The sequence below is a fragment of the Arachis hypogaea genome, chromosome 19 (genome assembly GCF_003086295.3).
Source record: "Arachis hypogaea cultivar Tifrunner chromosome 19, arahy.Tifrunner.gnm2.J5K5, whole genome shotgun sequence".
NCBI classification, from domain to species: domain Eukaryota; kingdom Viridiplantae; phylum Streptophyta; class Magnoliopsida; order Fabales; family Fabaceae; genus Arachis; species Arachis hypogaea.
In genome coordinates this window covers 121,764,068-121,785,641 of record NC_092054.1, presented here as the reverse complement: position 1 = coordinate 121,785,641, position 21,574 = coordinate 121,764,068, and the positions used below count along the sequence as shown (strand labels likewise).

Sequence of the window (21,574 nt, the reverse complement as noted above, 5' to 3'; positions counted from 1 at the left end):
ATGGTGGATGCCTCTGTTCCATTTAATGCGGTTAATTCAGCTTACTATCAGCCAATGATTGATGCTATTGCAAGCATGGGTGCAGGGTATAAAGGGCCAAGTTATCCAAGAGTCCGTGGGTATTTGTTGAGTAAATTAGTTGAGGATGTGAGAAAAATGATTGATGGTTATCGTGAGATTTGGAAGCAAACTGGATGCACTATTATGGCCGATGGATGGACTGATCGTTGTAGGCGTACTTTGATTAATTTTTTAGTTTATTGTCCTAAAGGAACTGTTTTTCTAAAGTCAGTTGATGCTTCTAATATCTCAAAAACTGCTGAAAATTTGTTTAAGTTGTTTAGGGATGTTGTATTGTTTGTTGGTCCTGAGAATGTTGTGCATATTGTAACGGACAATGCTGCAAACTATGTTGCTGCGGGAAGATTGTTAGAGGCTGAGTTTCCTAAATTGTATTGGTCCCCTTATGCAGCTCATTGTGTTAATCTGATGTTTCAAGATATTGGGAAGTTGCAAGAAGTGAGTCAAACTGTGTCACAAGCTTCACTGATCACTAAGTATATCTATAATCATTGCTATCCACTATTCTTGATGAGAAAGTTTACAAGTGGGCGGGAAATACTTCGTCCAGCTCCAACTCGGTTTGCTACTAATTTCATTGCTTTGCAAAGTATTTTAGCTCAAAAGGATCCTTTGAGAGCTATGGTGACTTCTAAAGAATTTACAAGCTCAGCTTACTCCAAAGAAGCCAAAGCTAAGAAATTTGTGGATCAAGTCTTGGATTCTAAATTTTGGAGTCAATGCACTGATATTGTTAAGCTTACCTCGCCACTTGTTCATGTTTTACGTATTGTGGATAGTGAAGACAGACCTGCCATGGGTTATCTTTATCAAGCTATTTATAAGGCTAGAGAAGAAATGGTGATGAGGTTTCAGAAAAGAAAGAAGGTTGTTGATCCTTATTTGAAGATTTTGGATACCCGTTGGGATGCACAACTTAAGAAAAATCTTCATGCCGCTGGTTATTGGTTAAATCCAGCTTTTCGATTTAATGCTGGAGAATTTGAAAAGCACAAAGAAACGATTTCTGGCTTGTTGGATGTCATTGAGAAATATACTTATGATGATCCTGTATTGAACTCTAAGCTGACAAGTGAGAAGAGGATCTTTAAGATTGCTGAGAAAGATTTTGGAAGACCCTCTGCAATACGTGAATGAACCACTGTTATGCCAGGTGAAATTTCTTCATAAATTTGGTCTTTTACTATTGTGATGTATTTATTATGTGATATTTATGATTGTGATAAATTATTTATCTATTTTTTATGTTAAGATCAATGGTGGGAATCTTATGGTTGTGGAGCACCAAATTTGCAAAAGTTGGCTATTCGTGTTTTAAGCCAGACTTGTAGCTCTTCAGGTTGTGAGCGTAACTGGAGTATTTTTGAACACATTCACTCAAAGAAGATGAATCGGTTAGAGCATCAAAAACTTAATGATCTTGTTTATGTTCATTACAACTTAAGGTTACAACAAAGGTACTTTCTTGATTGTTTTAAGTTGAAAGCATTATTTTAAAATCTTAATCATCACATGAGTAACGAAATATATTGATAACATAGGAACCAAATGAGAAACCAAGTTTATGATCCAATTTGTCTTGATGCATTTGAGGATCATTCGGAATGGATACTGGAAGATTCACCACCATTTTTAACTCCTGAAGAAATTGATGCTTTACGAAATGATCTTGCAAATATGTCTCTTCAATCACCTTTAGATGATTTAGGTATGCTTTTATTTATTTATGAATTTTGATCAACTATGATTTTTGTATGCCTTATAACATGTTTTATATTATTTTTTATCTTGATTTGTGAAGCATTATCTATAATGCTAGATCAATTGGATTTGGAAGATGATCGGGAGGATGATGGAGCTAATAATTCTGTGAAAAATGCAAATCAAAATGAAACCAATCAGGATGTAGCTCCACATTGGTCAGATGAAGAGCAACTTGCCGACTTCGAAATCACTCCTTGGATTTAGTTTATGAATTGTTATCCATATTATGTTTAATTAAGATACTAATGTACTGGTACTAACCACTTTCATGTTTATCTTTGTATTAGTTATATTTAGACTTTGAAACTTGGTTGTTTTTAAAATGTTGGTGAAGAACTAATGATATGTATTTTGAATTTATTAAGTTTATGACTATTTTTAATATTTTATATTTTTTATTCATGTGAAACCGGTTTTACCGGTTCAACCAGCGGTTTATCGGTTGAACCAATAAACCAGTGAACCAGTAACCTGACCGGTTCGATCACTGGTCCGGTTCTTACAACTATCATGTACTTTGTTTGTTTGATTTCAGGCCAAAAGAAGCAGAGAAGAGCCACGTTAGTGCTACTAACGTGGGCACTAACGTGGAAGGAAGGAAAGTTTGGAACATTAGTGGGAACATTAATGGCATTAACTTTGAAGAAGGAGCAGTGTTATTGGCAAAAGTGAGTGCCAATAACGCTAGCGCAGCAAAGGAAGACCCACGTTAATGGCCACGTTAGTTACACTAACGTGGGCATTAACGTGGAAGAAAGGAGGCAGCTGTGAAAGTTAGTGAAAAAGGTGAACGCCACTAACGTTTGTGAAGCAAAGAAGGCCTACGTTAGTGGCCACGGCACTAACGTGGCCACTAACGTCGGCAAAATCTCACCCGGCAGCCTGACCATGCCTTCTTCAAACAAGAATAACTTGAGCCGCAAAGCTCCAAATGAGGTGATTCTAGTGGCAATGAAAAGTAGGATTCCAGAGCTTTTCAAGCATATATGGCACTACATGGTGGACACTAAATTTGAGGGAGAAAACCTGCCCCGAAAGTGCAAAGATGAACATGGTATCAACCTGTAGTAAGGCCAGCTGACCTCTTCACCTTCCAAGAAGTGTAACTCGAGCTGTAGAGCTCCAAATGATGCGCTTCCAAAGGCGTTGGAAAGTAGACATCTAGGGCTTTCCAAAAATATATAATAGTATGGGGTGGACATCAAGTTTGAGCTCCAGAACCTGGCAATATTAATCCACTGAACGCTAACGTTATTGGCACTCACTTTTGCCAATAATGCCAGCGACTATGCCAGCGACCCTGTCCCCTTCAAAGGAACATAACTTGAGTTATAGAGGTCCAATTGAGGTGATTTCAGTTGCGTTAGAAAGATGACATTCAAAACTTTCCAAAGATATATAATGATCTATAGTGGGCATGAAATTTGAGCACAAACAATAGGCATCTTTTAAGCCCCAAAAACACCAACTGGATAGCAAGTGTAACGTTAGCCACAATAACTTCAGCACTAACGCCACACTTGTAGCGTTGGTATGGCTAACGGTAACACTAACGATTACCACCTGGACCTCAACTTTATTCACTTCTCTCTCAAGTCCACTTCAAAGCTCAAGCAAGCAAGCCTACAATTGTCAACCAATCAAGGCCACAAGAAGCATCTAGAATAGTTAATTTCATTTCATTGTAATTTACTTTTAATTTCATTTCATTTTATAATTTAGGAGAGCCTATAAAAAGGCCTTAGTTTCTATATTGAATTCATCCTGGAAATCTGGAAATTGAAGGAAGAGGGAGAGAGTGAAGACCAATTCGAACTTCTGTGAATTGGCACACTCCAAGGGGAGTGGGTCTTCGGACCCCTCCCCTCCTACACTCTTCTTCCTTTTCTCTTCTTTTTCTTTTCTTAGTAGGAGTTTAATTCTAGTTTGTACTTTCCATTTATGAACTTTGAAGTTTCAACTTAGTTTTAATCTTCATCTTTATTTTTCTGCACTTTCTTTCTTATCTATTTTGGTAGAGCAATGATCAACTAACTCTTTTCATTGGATTAGAGATCTCTATTGTGATTCAATGGATCAATTGTAGTTCTTATTCTTCTTCTTCTTTCTTTTCTCTTGATTTTACTAGATAACTTTGATGAGAGAACTTTTGCGTGGTCTAGAAATTTGCAGATAAATTCTCGTTGCAAGTATAGTTTCTAAACCTTCAAAAGTCCTTTCATACAAACGTTTGGTTGTCACAAGTAACAAACCCCTTTGAAATTGATAACCGAGTATTCAAACCTCAGGTCGTCTTCTCAAGGAATTGTAGGGAGGTATGTTCTTATTATTGGTTATGAGTTTGTAAATTAGGGGTTTTAGAAATTAGGGAGCAGTATGCTGAATGGCAAGTAAAATAAAATAATAATAATAATAAAATCTCTTGGCAAGGTATAAGAAATAAGAGATCATATCCTAGCTATCCTTATCAAAGATGATGACAATTGAATCTTAATTCCTCTTCGTTAACCTTTACTAAAATAAAGGAATATCAAGGGATTAATTAAGTTGATCTTCGAATCCTATTTATTTCCTAAGAAAAGATTGGGATTATTGAAGCTCAAATTAACAAAGATAACAATTGTCAAGCATGTTTGAGTTTGACGACTCCTGAGTTACTGATTTCTTAACCAAAACCAAAAGAAGGAAAATAAATCTACTGGAATAAAAATGTCTTCAGATTGGGGATAATTGTAACATAAATAAAGGAAAGCAATATTAAACTGAAATACCTCAAATAACATTAATCCAAAAGAGTAATCTGTAACATAGAAGAATTCATAAATTAATTTGGGAAAATAAATAAAAATAATGAACCTGGGATTGAGAGCCACTCCTAAAACTAAGAGAAATCCTAAATCCTAATCCTAAGAGAGAGGAGAGAACCTCTCTCTCTAAAAACTACATCTACTCCTAAAATTGTAAATATGAGAGCTTTTTTTATGAATAGATGCATTCTCCCACTTTATAGCCTCTAATCTGTGTTTTCTGGGCCGCAAACTGGGTCAGAAACAGCCCAGAATTCGCTGGTTGCGAATTCAAGCACGCTGATTTTTGTCACTGCGACATGGCCGCATGGAGCACGCGGTTTCGTCACTTAGCGTCAGGGAAACTATAGTATATTATATATCAAATCGAAGCCCCGGACGTTAGCTTTCCAACACAACTGGAACCGGGTCGTTTGGACCTCTATAGCTAAAGTTATAGCCGTTTGAGTGCAAAGAGGTCAGGCTGGACAGCTTAGCAATTTCTCCAGCTTCTTGTATTCCTTCCACTTTTGCATGCTTTCTTTCCATCCTCTGAGCCATTCTTGCCCTGTAATCTCTGAAATTACTTAACACACTTATCAAGGCATCTAATAGTAATAAGAGAGGATTAATATTAGACATTATAAGTCCAAAGAAGCATGTTTCCAATCATAGCACAAATTCTGGGAAGGAATTGTAAAACATACAAATAGTATGAATAAGTGGGTAAAGAGTTGATAAAAATCACTCAATTGAGCATAAGATAAACCATAAAATAGTGGTTTATCAACCTCCCCACACTTAAACAATAGCATGTCCTCATGCTAAGCTCAAGAGAAACTATAAAGGTGAAGAGGAATGATAGAATGTATGAAATGCAACCTACCTATATGAATGCAACTACATGCAAAAATGTTTCTACCTACTTGGTTAAAAACAAATAAGTTCTCCAAGACAAACATAAATCAGATTTCACTAATTCAAATTATACAATAAAAGACAAGTAAACTTGTAAGAAGATAGCTCATGAAAGCAGGGAACATAGAATTAAGCACTGAACCCTTACTGGTAGTGTATATCACTCTAGTCTCTCAAGTGTCTAGGGTCAATCACTCTACTATTCTCTAATCATGCTTTCTAAACCTTGTTCTTCATCTAACCAATCAACAAATATTTAATGTACCAATGCAAACATCATGAGGTCTTTTCAAGCTTGTAATGGGGTTGAGGTAAAGGTAAGGATATATGTATGGCCAAGTGAGCTATAATATGAATTTTTAATTAACCTAAGCTCTCACCTAACATACATACACTCTATATAACTTTAAAATCATACCTAGCTACCCATAATTCCCACTTTTACATCACATACTCATGTATCAATTTTTCTTTTTAATTTATCACATGTGCATTGATTTTTTCATTAACTTAACATTGGGGTAATTTTGTCCCCTTATTTATTTATTTATATTATATATTTTTTTTTCTTTTTCTCGTTTTCTTTTCTTTTCTTTTCTTTTCTTTTTTTTTTTGAATCATAAAAGCAAACATAACTTATCAATGCACATGAATTTTTCATTATTTTTCTATTTTGGTTTTTCATGAGTAGGTTCCCAAATTTCCTATATTCAAATAAATTAAAAGCATGATACGTTCCCTTATCAACCCATGTTCCCACAATTTTTCCACACTTATTTGATACACAATCTCTATCTTAAGCTAACCAAAGATTCAATTGGGATAATTAATTTGTTTTCCGCTTAAGGCTAGTGATGTGGTAAAATATAGAACAAATGGGGATTAAAAGGCTCAAAGTGGCTGACAAGGGTGATTTAAAGGGTAGGCTTATTTGGAATAAGTGAGCTAAAATCAAACAATGGCCTCAATCATGTGCAAGCATGTAAATATACTAAATAATGGACATATAGATTGGAACAAAATATAGATTACAATCATAGAGAAGGAAACACATAGGAATAAAATATTTATGGTTAAATAATGTAACCATATAAATAAGCTCAAAATCTCACAGGTTGTGTGTTCTTTGGCTCAAAAACCATGTTCCACATACAACTTCAAACAAGTTTTAATATAAATTTTTTTTTCAATTTAAATTAGTGAAATTTTTCAAAGATAGGGTCTTAAAAAAATTTTATTACTTTAACCAAGTAGTAACTAAATGCATAAAATCAAACAAATATGCAAATGCAATAACTAATTTAACAAAGAAAATTTAAACATTGGTGTTGAAACAGAAAGTTACTAACCCATGGAGATCGGTATCGACCTCCCCACACTTAAAGATTGCACCGTCCTCGGTGCATGCTAAGATGTGCAAGTGGACGGGTGGCTTCAACCGATGCTTTTCTCTATAGATTGTGCAGATTGACTTGCCTGTCTCCCCATGTAAACGTCTTCCGGTTCTCTTCCGGGTGGCCATCCTGAAAGAAAAAGGGAAGAAAAGTAACCCAGAAATAGAGATAAGAAAATAAAAGAAGTATGGGTGGGTTAATGCCAATTGATAAGGGTCTCAATTACATGGTAGCTACAATATGCAAGTGAGAAAACAATAGAAGCCATGGCATGCCAGTGGTAAAAAATGTACAACAATGGAAGAGAGTGGGGAAGGAGAGATAATATAAATTCATGTCAATGCAAAAGTAATACAGATATAAAAGATTGGCATTGATTTAAATAATATTACTCAATCAGAATTAAACAAGTCATTAAGCACCAAGAAAATACCAGAAAAGATGTAACAGTTGAATAAGAACATTTGAACACCAATAGTAAAATAATAAATTTAGAAAAATAAAAATATGCAATGAATGAAAGTATACAAATAAATAAAATAAAATAAAAGATAAGAAGAATGAGAAGGGAAAGAAATAAAGTAAGAAAGAAAGAAGAAAGAAGAAAAGATAGAAGAAATTAGGCTTAGAGAAGAAAAGATAAGAAAATTGGCACTAATCTGGATAGGTTGTGTGACGCTGGCGACGCGGTCGCGTGGTCAACGCGGTCGCGTGGTGCGCAATAAGGTCAGACGACGCGGACGCGTGGGGCACGCGATCGCGTGACTTGATTTGTGCTAGTGGCGCGAGTGCAGCCTTGCGGTTGCACAACTCTCTGTTCGAAACTTTGTATTGCCAAAATCCAGGGTGACGCAGTCGCGTGGTCGACGCGATCACGCGGGTGGCCTTATTTCCAATATGACGCGGACGCGTGGGTGATGCGTTCGCGTGGCAGGGCTTGTGCTGCAAGCACGGGTCCAGCCCAATTCCAGCTCAACTTTCGGCCATACACCCTTGTTACGTCGATTTACAGGACCACGCGGTCGCATGGGTGACGCGGACGCGTGGGGAAGCTATTTTGCAAATGACGCGGCTGCATCAGCGACGCGGTCGCGTGGATCAATTTGTGCCATTAGCGCGCCTCCAGCCACGCTTTCACGTGACTCTCTGTTCAACCTCATTTTCTTCCAAACGCACATACGACGCGGACGCGTCGGCGACGCTATCGCGTCGCGTGTGAAAATCTTTTTTTTTTTTTTTGTAAAATGCAGAATGCAATGCTTAATGTGAATGCTATGCATGATTCCAGGTTCAATAAAATAAAATAAAATTCAAAAACAAACAAAACTAAATAAAATTAAAATTGAAAAAGGAACGATCATACCATGGTGGGTTGTCTCCCACCTAGCACTTTTAGTTAAAGTCCTTAAGTTGGACATTTGGTGAGCTCCCTGTTATGGTGGCTTGTGCTTGAACTCATCCAGAAATCTCCACCAATGTTTGTAATTCCAATAGCCTCCGGGATCCCAAACTTGGCACGTAAAGCCTTTGAGCAGCTTCAAACAGATTCTTAGGCTCCCGGGGTGTTGGATGTCAGAACAGATTCCAGGATCTCAAATCTTGCTTTTACACCCGTCTTCAAGTTGATTATCATGATTCCATCCGGGTGGTTCAGCTTTAGAATTCTCACTGAAGCGTCCAAACAACTTCCTAGACCCATTCAATTGAGCTTTACACCAACCCTTGCGTTTAAACTTAAAGCTTCCAACCATAATGAACCTTGCAGGACAATTCTTACCACTGACCATCTTCCTCTTACTCTTAATGCCACAAAGAGCTCTAAGTTGACCATCCGTCTTCAGTAGCCCATATTCAAGTGGAATCAGAAAGCTAAGGGATATGAGTTTTACCCACTTGAATGTTGTGAAGGATGATGGCAACTTAGGGGGGGTATTTTTAATGAAATTGCAAGCTCCACTCCCTTGTGCTCTTCTCTGATAATTACCACCTCTTTGCAAGCTTCTTCAATTTCAACCTCTTCCTCTTGGTAGCTTTCTTCCAATTCAATCTCCTCTTCATTGCTTTCCAAGGGCATGGGAGGTTGTGCTTCTTCTTCTTGAATCTCCATCTCTTGATCAACCTCTTCCAAGTCTTCAACTGTGATATGCTTTGGAGGTTGTACACCCTCCTCAACGTCAATTTCAATCGCCTTGGAAGGAGGTTCTATAACTGGACTTTCCCATGGAGGTTCTGCATCTCCTAAGTCTTCAACCACTTCTTCCTCTGCAACTATTATGGCTTCCTCCACTTGTTCCAATACAAAGCCATGTTCCTCATTGTCCACCGAAGTTTCTAGTGTTTCCTTCATGCTTTGCTCTTCTTTTGATTCTCCACATGTAGCCATGGGAGTTCTTTGAGTGCTCAGATATTGGGAAGCTATTATATTTATTAACTCGCCGAAGGCGACCGCGAAATTTTGCACACTCTTATTCATCCTTTCTTGCCTTTGAAGAATAACACAAAGTCTGTCATCCATTGGAGGTTGGGGTGGATGTGAGGATTCATTGGTTGGGAGAGAGGGTTCATAATAGGAAGGTGGTTCATCTTGATAATGATATGGAGACGGTGAATATTGAGGTGGTGGTTCATGAGAGTAGTTGTGTTGGAAAGGTGGTGGTTCTGTGTATGGTTCATTTGGCTCATAAGGTGGTTGGTATGGTGGATGTGGATTAGGGTCATATAGAGGTGAATGGTGGAAAGGGGCTTGTTAGTATGGTGGTCCAAAGTCATGTTGAGGAAAGGGTTCATAGGTATATGGTGGTGGTTGTTGATAGTCCATTGGAGGTGGTTGTTGCCATGAGGGTTGATCAAATCCTTGTGGCTCCTCCCATCTTTGATTGTTCCAACCTTGATGCCTGTTCTCATTGTAATTTCTTCTTCCTGCAACATAATTGTAACCAGACTCATAGCTAAAGGGGTGAGAGTTCATAGTATCAAATAAAAATTAAAAAAAAATAAAAATAAAAACAAATTTAAATTAAAAGGTTATTTAAATTTTGAATTTGAAAATTAAATTTTGAAATTTTGAATTTTAAATTTTTGAATTTTGAATTTTTGAAATTTGAAATTTGAAAATTTTTAAATTTGAATTTTGAAAATTTTTAAATTTAAATTTTGAAATTTGATTTTTGAAATAAGACAAGATAAAATAAAAATTTTAAAATAAAAACCAATAACCTCTTAACTTAAGAAAAAGCAAAAATAAAAACAAAAATAAAAAATAAAAACAAATAAACAAGCAAAAATAAAATATTTACAATAACCAATAATAAGGCACACGTTTGCGATTCCCGGCAACGGCGCCATTTTGATGAGAGGAACTTTTGCGTGGTCTAGAAATTTGCGGATAAATCCTCGTTGCAAGTATAGTTTCTAAACCTTCAAAAGTCCTTTCATACAAACGTTTGGTTGTCACAAGTAACAAACTCCTTTGAAATTGATAACCGAGTATTCAAACCTCGGGTCGTCTTCTCAAGGAATTACAGGGAGGTATGTTCTTATTATTGGTTATGAGTTTGTAAATTAGGGGTTTTAGAAATTAGGGAGCAGTATGTTGAATGGCAAGTAAAAAATAATAATAATAATAATAAAATCTCTTGGCAAGGTATAAGAAATAAGAGATCCTATCCTAGCTATCCTTATCAAAGATGATGACAATTGAATCTTAATTCCTCTTCGTTAACCTTTACTAAAATAAAGGAATATCAAGGGATTAATTAAGTTGATCTTCGAATCCTATTTATTTCCTAAGAAAAGATTGGGATTATTGAAGCCCCAAATTAACAAAGATAACAATTGTCAAGCATGTTTGAGTTTGACGACTCCTGAGTTACTGATTTCTTAACCAAAACCAAAAGAAGGAAAATAAATCTACTGGAATAAAAATGTCTTCAGATTGGGGATAATGGTAACATAAATAAAGGAAAGTAATATTAAACTGAAATACCTCAAATAACATTAATCCAAAAGAGTAATCTGTAACATAGAAGAATTCATAAATTAATTTGGAAAAATAAATAAAAATAATAAACCTGGGATTGAGAGTCACTCCTAAAACTAAGAGAAATCCTAAATCCTAATCCTAAGAGAGAGGAGAGAACCTCTCTCTCTAAAAACTACATCTACTCCTAAAATTGTAAATATGAGAGCTCTTTTTATGAATGGATGCATTCTCCCACTTTATAGCCTCTAATCTGTGTTTTCTGAGCCGCAAACTGGGTCAGAAACAGCCTAGAATTTGCTGGTTGCGAATTCAAACACGCTGATTTTCGTCACTGCAACGTGGCCGCATGGAGCACGCGGTCGCGTCGCCTAGCGTCAGGGCAACTGTAACATATTATATATCAAATCGAAGCCCCGGACGTTAGCTTTCCAACGCAACTGGAACCGCATCATTTGGACCTCTGTAGCTAAAGTTATAGCTGTTTGAGTGCGAAGAGATCAGGCTGGACAGCTTAGCAATTTCTCCAGCTTCTTGTATTCCTTCCACTTTTGCATGCTTCCTTTCCATCCTCTGAGCCATTCGTGCCCTGTAATCTCTGAAATCACTTAACACACATATCAAGGCATCTGATGGTAATAAGAGAGGATTAGTATTAGAAATTATAAGTCCAAAGAAGCATGTTTCCAATCATAGCACAAATTCTGGGAAGAAATTGTAAAACATGCAAATAGTATGAATAAGTGGGTAAAGAGTTGATAAAAATCACTCAATTGAGCACAAGATAAACCATAAAATAGTGGTTTATCAAGCTTTCGATCTTCATCCAATTGGGTAATTGTCTTGGAAGAGAAATTGCTCATATTTGGATTTCCTCTGAACCTTGGAAGAGGAATGAGGAAATCATGCTAGAAATACTCTCTCACATTGGATTAGGTTGGGGGTTGGATGGATATTGTGACATTTAATCTTACCAATACTTTAATCTATGAATGTGTGTGGTAAAATCAGTGACCAAACTTCATCTCTTTCCATGAGCAATTAAATCAAGGAATTGGAAAATTGTTCAAGCTTTGAGAGATTGGATTGCCAAGGAATTGGGATCCAATCACTTAAGATTGCCAAGGAGATCAATGAATGCATTGATTGAGAAAGAGATGAGAATGAACTCGATCTGGAGGATTGCAATATCTCTTGATCCCAGTGTTCATTTTATTTTTAGTTCTTACATTTACTTTTCTTGCCATTTTACTTTTCTGCACTTTATCGTTTTTCCTTTACATTCATGCAATTTACATTTCCTTGTTGCTTATCACTCTAATCTGATTCGTCTGACTAGGATAATTAATCAACTATTGATTGCTTAATCCGTTAATCTCTGTGGGATTCGACCTCACTCTTTTGTGAGTTATTACTTGACGACAATTCGGTATACTTGCCGAGAGAAATTTGTTGAGAGACAAGTTTCCGTGCATCAAGTATCCTTTTGGATGTACAAGGAAACCGCGGGAGTTCCTGAATGTCATATTATCGCATATTGCTAACTAACAAGGTTGTAAATTTCTTATTTTTACTCATATGATATGTGTAACTCACCCCAAGTTATTTTGGCTGTTACACTCTTGGGGTCTCAGACAAATTAACTAGGGAATAAACTTGCTCCTCTTGGTTTGTGATTTTTTTTTTTTTGGGTTCGTATGTTGGCCCACTAAGAACTAACACGACCAAAGATAAATATTATTCTATGGTTATTAAGCCCATGTGGTTTTTTCAACAGGTTTTCAACCATGCATGAGTACTTTACTTTAGGGAAATTTAAATAACAATAAAATAGACATCAAATTTGGAAGTAAATATTTTTCGGCATCTTGTAACTAGTTATTGGAACGTTGACAACACAAATTAGATTACATGGCTATGTTGTTTGTAAAGGACAACATTATTTGCTTGTCACCTATAAGGAAAACAATGTTTAATAGTTTTGTCTAATTTCTATCGCAATTTTCAATTCATGCATGGGTTATTTTGTATGGATTGTGATACTCTAGGTTACCACAATTGTCATCACCTTGATAACGAACAAATCATGAGAGATATAAAAAGTTACACGGTTCATCAAGGATATTCAGTAACCATATGTACAGGTTGCTGCAAATTATCAATTCATTTATCATGTACAAATAAAAGTTAACAACTCAAACATAACATGTGTGTTTCTCTCTAAGGGTTAGAGTCACAAATCCGTTTGAATTTTGTGTCACCATTTCTATCTATATAATTGAAGCTGATGAGTAAGCTTCAATGATAGTAGGAAAAAATTAACTACATAGTGCTACCAAATCAATAATGTTACTATATAGCACTCCAAAAAAAATTCCAGCCACACTGGGGGAACGTGACCGTAACCCTTTGTACCTACATTCATCCCTGCAGATCATGGTTCTTGGTATCTGCTTCAGGATGTGTTTCTATTTGTTTCACGCAATAAACACCTTACAACTAAGGCACCAATTATAGGTCATTAAGCATAACACAAATAGATGGACATGTCTATTATACATAAAGGTGTTATAGTCCTGGCAGACATCAAAGGTTCACAATCGCAACTTATCACCTTAGAACTAGCCACTGAACAAGTGGTGGTTACAGTTACACCGAAACATTATAACCCCAACTCACTAATAGCTATTCCAATTAGAGTCCGTTGAACCTAATCAGAAAAATCCGACCTCAACAAAATACTTACCATAGTCTTGTCATGGTGCTGAATTCAAGTCAAATTGGCAAAATGGGAATCACATGAAACCTACTCTAATTTCAGAACACCTTCTAGTTGTGAATATGCCCTTGTTAAAACATTTTTCCCACACCTAGACCCAGACAGGAATTCAAAACAACGAACAACCTCATGCCTATTTCTTCTCACCGGCATTGTTACTACTTCTATGTCCACCCATGCCTTCTGTTGGATGATGGCCTTCCCACGGCATTCTGTTCACGGCCACAAAAACAACACAGTCCACCAACAATCCATGCAGCTCAATACAAAAAATAAAAAAGGGGGAAATAACTCAACTTAACACAAATCACGAGTTTTTCCAACGCTACTTGTGAAAGCCATTACTCGAATAGTTCTTCGTTTGTGTGCCTTGTTGGATTAGACATTGGGCTGGCAACGTTTCCATGAGACTCTTCTTTGTGGCCCGAGCAACCCTATGAAGCAAAGAACTGTTCGTTGTGTTGCCCTCCGAGAAAGATGTTGCCCCCCTCCCCCACCCCTGACACCCATTAGGGGGTTCCAAGTCATTTGACTACACCCATGAATGGACGCAGGTGCTGCACCGTCAGCACGGGTTGAAGTGGTGCGGCCTACCTCGTCGGTGTCGACATCAATGCCATCCCACTACTACATACAACAGTCACATCACGTATCATTAAGCATCCATAATCCATTTGTTATGCATGCAATGCAGCATTGGAAGTGAACTATCAGGAAACATCTATTACAAACCAAACACATCGTGCTAATGCATCACCAAGGGACCTGTCTCAAACCCAGCGAGACATAGGATAGAAGAAAATAACCCCTAAACAACAGACATTACACGCATTCGAACAAAAATATGGAAGCTACCTAAACCCAAATATCCAACTCTATTTTCTGTCACCTGCGATATTTCAAAAGTGAAAAATACTGCCTATGTATTCATATCAGACGTCGATACAGCGTCTGTTCACCTCTTCCCTTTCAACCAACTTAACCAATTTTTTCACTACGCAAATAATCCTGTTATGTTTTGGTATTCGTCTGGTGTCATCAGTAACAGTCTCACAACATAGGTAGTTTAGAATAAGTTAAAACTCACACACTAACCTAAAATTTTCCAGCAAATTTATCCCTCACAGTTGCAGACGGTGCACTTCCGACATCAGAGGAACACTCCACGCAACCTGGGACTGCTCCATCTTTAGTGCCAGAACCACGATGATCCCGATGCCACGTGCATGTCCTCTTCGTATGACCAGGAACCCCACAACTTGTACAATGTTGTCACTTTGTTGGAACCTCACATTGCTTGCCCGGTTCCGGTTCTAGTTCATTGCCCTTCCTCGGAGCCCCCTTTGTTTTTTAAACTAGTGGGTCCTTCAGCGCCGACAGCGATGATAAACCAAGTTGGCTTCCGACCCGGTCATATGCTCTTCATTGAAGCACCTCCGCAAGATTGGCGATCCCATCCCTAGCCACAACAAACTCCGCCGGCATCTTCGGCACCAAGTTTGGCAACCAAACTCATTAACCCACTAAGGGGACCATATCGAAGCAAGTGTCCTTGATGGTCATCTGTGACTTGGGGGGGATTCGACCTCCAATCCTTTGGATCCTTGCACCACCTGCTCAGAATAAGACCCTCCAGGATTTGTTCCAATCCCTCGTACTTCATCACACAAAAGATATGACTACAGAAAATTCCATCACTGTTCCACATTGAACACTCACACTCAATCTTTTTCTCGTTTGGATCATACAACACCTTGTGTGTTTTGTTAGGTTTTCCCATTTTTGAGAATTGGTATACACTAGTAGTGCTAATGCTGTCCCTGCCCCGAAACAATAACATCGCCACACCCTTAATCTGTTTCTTTACTTCTCTAAAAACTGCTTGTGTATACACCTTTGATGCAAATAGCTCGGTCGAATCAAGGCCGGTCGTTAGCACCGGAGTATAATATGTGAAATAGAATTGGGCTGTTACTTCATTATTCTGGTAGTCTTTTACAACCTGGTCTAAATTGTGTACAAGTTCTAAAATGCTATCAGTTAATTTAAGAAAACCCTTAATAAAATCATTTATCCCTTCACATCTTGAAGCTGTCATGTAACCCGCACAGAAGGTCCCCCTCAGGTAGGCCATTGCCCAGCTTTCTCCAGTTTCGTATGTGCTATGAACCCAACCATTATCAAGTAGGCCAAGCGAATCAACCGATGTCTTCCAATACTCCTCAAAGTCGCTGATTTCAAAATTTGCATATAGAGCTTTCTTAAAAACCTTGCGAAATTCCGTATCCTTCACCCTTTGGATGCAATTCTTCTCTAGGTGCCAACCGCACAGTCTATATGTTGCGGCTGGCATCACCTCCGCAATTGCAGCATGCATTGCCTTGTCCCCATTCGTCACCACTACATAGGGCTTCTTCTGTCCCATAACATCCAGCAGGTTCAACAACACCCACCGGTAAGTTTGAACCTCTTCATCCTCCAGTAGCGCAAACCCGAATATGGATGTCTGTTTGTGGTTATTTGAATCAGAGAAAACCACCGACGGCTTCTTGTACTTGTTAGAATGATACGTGGAATCGAATGCCTAGAGATCACCAAAGACCTGATAATCTGACATCATCTCACCATCCGCCTAAAATAGGCTACCCAAACAATTATCCGTAGTCCGTGTGTAGCGTGCGACCGTCATCATGTCCGCATTCGCCTTGCCCTCCAAGAAACTGATAGTTGCTGCTGCATCCATAGTTGTCAGAACCGAACCGGTGATCAAACCGGTCAGGTTACTGGGTCACTGGGTCACTGGTTCAACCGATGAGTCACTGGTTGATCCGGTTGACTCGGTCCTATATAAATAAAAAATAAAAAATAGTTAAAAATTTAAAATTAAAATTTAAAATACATATTTTTACTAACATTTTAAAAATATCAAGCTATTTTAAAATAATATAGAACAGGAACAATAAATATTTTATTATTTTTACTCTATCATAAATATTTTTATTTTATTTTTATATTAAAATAACTTTTATTTTTAAATTTCAATAATTTATTAATTAGTTTATATTTATTATATTATTATATACTACAAGTATTTATTGAAAAATAATATTAATAGATATTATATAATTATGAAAAGAAAAAAAGAGAGTTTATAATTATTGTTAAATAAAAATATAATTAATTTAAGAATGAGTGAGTTTATAACTAAAATTAAAATAAATTAAATAGAAATAACTTGATGAAAGATATTTATATATATTATAATTTGCATATATAATAATGAAGAGTACAATAGCCTATTGGCTATAAATGGCACCTCTATTTATGAAGGGGTTCGAACCCTGCCTTTAGAATTTTGAACAAATTTTCAATTTGTACCGGTTTGGTTGGACCGGTCTTCATCAGGTTTGACCGTTTTTCAACGGTTCAATCTGAGTTTGACCGATTTGTACCGGTTCGTTGCCTTACACAGTCCAAATATCGGACAGACCAGTATAGGGTCCGGTTTACCAGTTGGTCGATCCAGTCCGGTTTTAATAACAATGGCTGCATCACTATCACATATTCGCACAACCCTTTGCCCATGTACATAATTATACAAATCCCATTTCGTAAATCGAAGCATGCCATACCCACCAGACTGCCCAACCATGTAAGCTATTATTTTCGAAGTTGCGATCCCAAACTGCTTGAAACCATCTTTAGCATTTTGAACAAATTTCCAATTTGTATTGGTTTGGTCGAACCGGTCTTCATCGAGTTTGACCGGTTTTCAACGGTTCAATCTGAATTTGACCGGTTCGTACCGATTCGTTGTCTTATATGGTCCAACTATTGGACCGGACCGGTATAGGGTCTGGTTCACCGGTTTTTCGGTCGAACCGACTGGTCCGGTCCAATTTTAATAACAATGGCTGCATCACAATCGCATATTCGCGCAACCCTTTGCCCCTGCACATAATTATACAAATCCCGTTTTGTAAATCGAAGCATGCCATACACCAGACTGCCCAGCCATGTAAGCCATTATTTTCGAAGTTGCGATCCCAAAATGCTTGAAACTATCCACCTATGCCTTGTTGCCGTCACTCATCTTTCGGTGACTTGGAAGGAGATATGTGAACATTGCCGGGGCAAGCTCGTGGTTGTGATCGTCCATGATGGTTCTCACCTTCCACACGTTGTGTTGCATATCATAGTAAATCTTCAACTTTTCCTTACAATCCATCTGGCTCTCAAGCCTCTCCTCCCTTACTCGCTCAGGACGGTCATAATGCTTAGGATGTCTTGTCCCTTGTCGATGGCAAAAAAAGTCTCTTCTGACCAAAACCCCGTTAACCCGAGCTACATCTCCCTTTCGGACTCCAAAACCCCTAAATTTGGCAAACTCCTTGTACGCAGCATAAGCATCCTCCTCCGTTGCAAACTCTTTACCCAAGAAGTCATCCACCAAGACTTGCCAGCTTGGGGCACCGCCTGCCACGTCATTTGCACCGCTAGACCCCCTGCAATTGTTAGCATCCCCGACACTTTTTTCCCCTGCTTCGGGACCACCTCGGGGCTCAAAGCCCTCCACGTCATCGTATTCGTTGTCAGTACCAAGATAATGTCCGGAACAATCATCTGAACTGCCTGCATCAGAGTTTTGACCTTCAATGTCGAACATACGGTTGAACTCCATCGACCAACGCTGTGCGACGTTCTACCCTGAATCCATACAATCCAAAGAAATGCAACTCATAATCACAGAAGATATACAATAAAAGCATGTACCACAAATATCACGACGGAGGGAATATTCACTTCCACAAATAAGGCATAGAACCACTGCATTGAATCTACTTTAAGAGAGAATTCAGCAACCACTATTTCGCTTTGATGAACAGCAACTCATCGCAATTAAGTACAACATTAATAACTGATGAATTTATCAACACATTCACAAGAACAAACAAAAAATTATGGGCATAACTAAACCATCAACAAATTAGCTACCATCAACTATCTTACTTAACTGAGTAAACTTAATTCAACTATTTCTGCGTTCAATGCAAAACAAGGTTCAACAAGGTGTTACCCCCCTAACCAAAGCTCAACAATTGTAACTTTTCTTAGCTAACTTCCATAGAAAGACTAACAAGCTAAACCCCATCTTAGGCACAAAAGGGTTCTCAGCACAACTATACACGAAAGGTTGAAACACCCTCTCCACCTAATAATCACAGGAATTAAAAAACTTTAACCAATAACATGTATTACAATATCACTGACATTTCAACGTCTTACTATACCTCCTATACAAGCTTCATCGTAATTCCCATACATGGCATGTCCTATATGAAACAAAAAATCTAAGCTTCATTATCCTGCCTACCATCTAGTTAGTTCCCATAATAATAACCATTTTCAAAACCAAGAATCATCATGCAGAAGACCAAACTTAACTCTCTATACTTGTTCCTCTCCTAATTACAGTACTTGTTCCTTCTTTTCTTTGCCTCCTCAAACATATTTTTTGAATCTTACAATTCGATTCCAAATTTAATTACCGCAACATCAACATATTACTTATCATAAATAATCTTATATCCACTATATTTTCACACATATACAATCATAGAATAAAGAAAAAGACACCATTTACATTCCAGATAATGCTATACAAGTGCCCATTATTAAATTACAACTACGGAGGATGAATGAGGAAAGGGACCAGGCAGCTCCTTACCTACCACGATGACGAATCGGTGGTCCCCCACTCCACACCTACCACGACGAAACTGGGGCTTGGCGCAGTGGGCCAGCACCTTCACCGCCTCAGACGACTTTGACCACGGGCTTATCTCGCGCGCCACTGGTAGGAGCGGTAGGAATAACACCAGCGACGACGGTCCTCCTCACTGAACCTAGAGATTTCGTTCGATGTTATGACACTATCGAAGCGAAGACGCAAGTGATAGGTTCCATCCTTTTTTTTTCCTCCCCAAACAAGGTCCATGTCGCGAGCCTCTAACCAACGAAACGTGGGACGTTCAGAACCCCGTTCAACTTCACCCCACCAAGCCGGCTCCATCGTACCTCCCATGAGCTCCCGCCACCTCCTCTGAGCCAGCTGCATACTACAACATAGGACCAACACATGTCAACATGTGAAACAAAGTGAAAAAAAATCTGTATATCTGTATGAATTTTGATTTGTACATTAGTGCGACCCCTCAATTTTATCCTCTTTATCTACTGACATTTGCCTCAGCATCATGGCTACATAATTATCATTGTTTCTATCATTAAGGTCTTTTGCCAAATCTTTCTGATATCTATCCGTACAATTACTTGCAATCCATTATATAAAAAGAAAAAAAAGAAGCCTTTAGTTACATCTCCAAAAGACTACTAGAAAAAATTTATTCTATAGCCATCCCTTTTTTAGTCATGTATTAAAAGTGTGGTAAAAAATCACTAACTAACACAAACTTTTATGACAGTGATATTTGTTCATATCTTTGGCCATATTTTATAAGTTAAATTATTCTATTAATCTTTATAATTTTTTCAAATTTATAATTAGGTTCTTATATTTTGAAAATTTTTAATGGGGTGTTTATATCAATTTTAAATTTATAAAGTTTTAAATCTATAATTAAATTATTTTTAACAGTAAACATTAAAATAATATTTTTATCCATCTCGCATTATTAGCGAATATTCCTCAGCGAATTCTGTTAAATTAAACAATTTAAAACGGTAAGGATGTGATTACAAATTTAAAGTTGACGACTAATAAAGTAATTTAACATATTTTTTACTTTACTCTTGTATCACGTGACAATAGAGTTTTAATGGACACGTTTAAAATGTGTGATCCACATTTATATTTAAGACATACTTTAAAAGCGTAGCATATTCTTTTTATCATTTAGTATGATAATTAAAGAGTAAGTTATATAAATAAATCAAATTGATTTTGAATTTACGCAATTACAACTTTTTGAAACAGGATATATGTTTGTACTTTTTTTAATCTATGTAAACTCTTACAGGATATAACGGTTTATAATTTGCACGTAATCCGCTATAGGGTACCGTGGATTATGTTAAAATTTGTGCCATGTAAAAACCGCTAAAGAGTATAGCGGTTTTTGAAGAAATTTCACAATGCATAAACTACTATATCGTAGTTTATGAAAAAACAGATGCTGCCCTAATCCGGTGCTATGGTTATGTATTGGATCGCTATAAAATATTTTGTATAAAACTGTGTACAAATATATGTTGGGATTCGAAAATTTTTTAAAGATCCATCATGCTAAGCCAATATATTGACCATTAAAGAGCGATACAACACGTAAACCGTGACACCCTCTAAAGGGTACCACTATTTCTTCATAAATTGTACCCTATAGTGGTTTATGCATTGTGGAATTCCTTCAAAAACTGCGACACTTTCTGCATGGCACGAATTTTAACGTTATTCTGTAGCAGATTACATACAAATTATAAACCGCAATTTACATAGATTAAAAAAAAACACAAACATATAATCCCATTTCAAAAAGTTGCAATTGCGTAAACTCAACCAATTTGATTTATGTAACTTACCCATAAATAAACACAGCTAAAGAAATAAAATTTACTAAACTTCAGAGTTACACTAAATTATCCTACAATTAATTTACTCAATTATCGGCTAATACACTAAAAACTAAAAATTTCACAAACACAAATACGCCTCTTGTTTTTCTGTAATTGCAGTGTATAACGGTCAAAATTAGTTGTTTACATAAAGTTCAACCTAACTTCCCCTACAATGAGGCCTAGCATACCATCAATAGCATGTCCTTCCTTAAATACTAGTGGAATTCGATCAAAAACC

General features: G+C 37.2%; 2 protein-coding genes across 2 annotated transcripts; one reads left to right on the top strand and one right to left on the bottom strand.

Annotated features, from left to right (window-relative positions):
* Window positions 1-2,049, top strand: LOC112778670 (uncharacterized). Its single transcript, XM_072228492.1, has 4 exons — window positions 1-1,210; window positions 1,334-1,538; window positions 1,623-1,789; window positions 1,883-2,049. Exons 1-4 carry the CDS (start codon window positions 1-3, stop codon window positions 2,047-2,049), a joined length of 1,749 nt encoding a protein of 582 aa, XP_072084593.1.
* A 13,111-nt stretch (window positions 2,050-15,160) lies between these two features.
* LOC112778669 (protein FAR1-RELATED SEQUENCE 5-like) lies at window positions 15,161-18,382 on the bottom strand. The gene is made up of 4 exons (XM_025822966.1): window positions 17,873-18,382; window positions 17,584-17,652; window positions 17,192-17,386; window positions 15,161-16,285 (listed from the first exon to the last, which is right to left on the bottom strand). Exons 1-4 carry the CDS (start codon window positions 18,380-18,382, stop codon window positions 15,161-15,163), a joined length of 1,899 nt encoding a protein of 632 aa, XP_025678751.1.
* Between the last annotated feature and the right edge of the window lie 3,192 nt (window positions 18,383-21,574).

Excerpts from the sequence above, each read along its gene's own strand:
- LOC112778670 (XM_072228492.1), top strand. The coding sequence starts at position 1 with ATGGTGGATGCCTCTGTTCCATTTAATGCGGTTAATTCAGCTTACTAT. Across the intron at positions 1,211-1,333 it reads TGGAAGACCCTCTGCAATAC|ATCAATGGTGGGAATCTTAT; the intron begins GTGAATGAACCA and ends TTTTATGTTAAG. Across the intron at positions 1,539-1,622 it reads AACTTAAGGTTACAACAAAG|GAACCAAATGAGAAACCAAG; the intron begins GTACTTTCTTGA and ends TTGATAACATAG.
- LOC112778669 (XM_025822966.1), bottom strand. The coding sequence starts at position 18,382 with ATGGAGTTCAACCGTATGTTCGACATTGAAGGTCAAAACTCTGATGCA. Across the intron at positions 17,387-17,583 it reads AAATTGGACCGGACCAGTCG|TTTGGGATCGCAACTTCGAA; the intron begins GTTCGACCGAAA and ends GGTTTCAAGCAG. Across the intron at positions 16,286-17,191 it reads GTAAACCGGACCCTATACTG|GCATTCGATTCCACGTATCA; the intron begins GTCTGTCCGATA and ends GGTGATCTCTAG.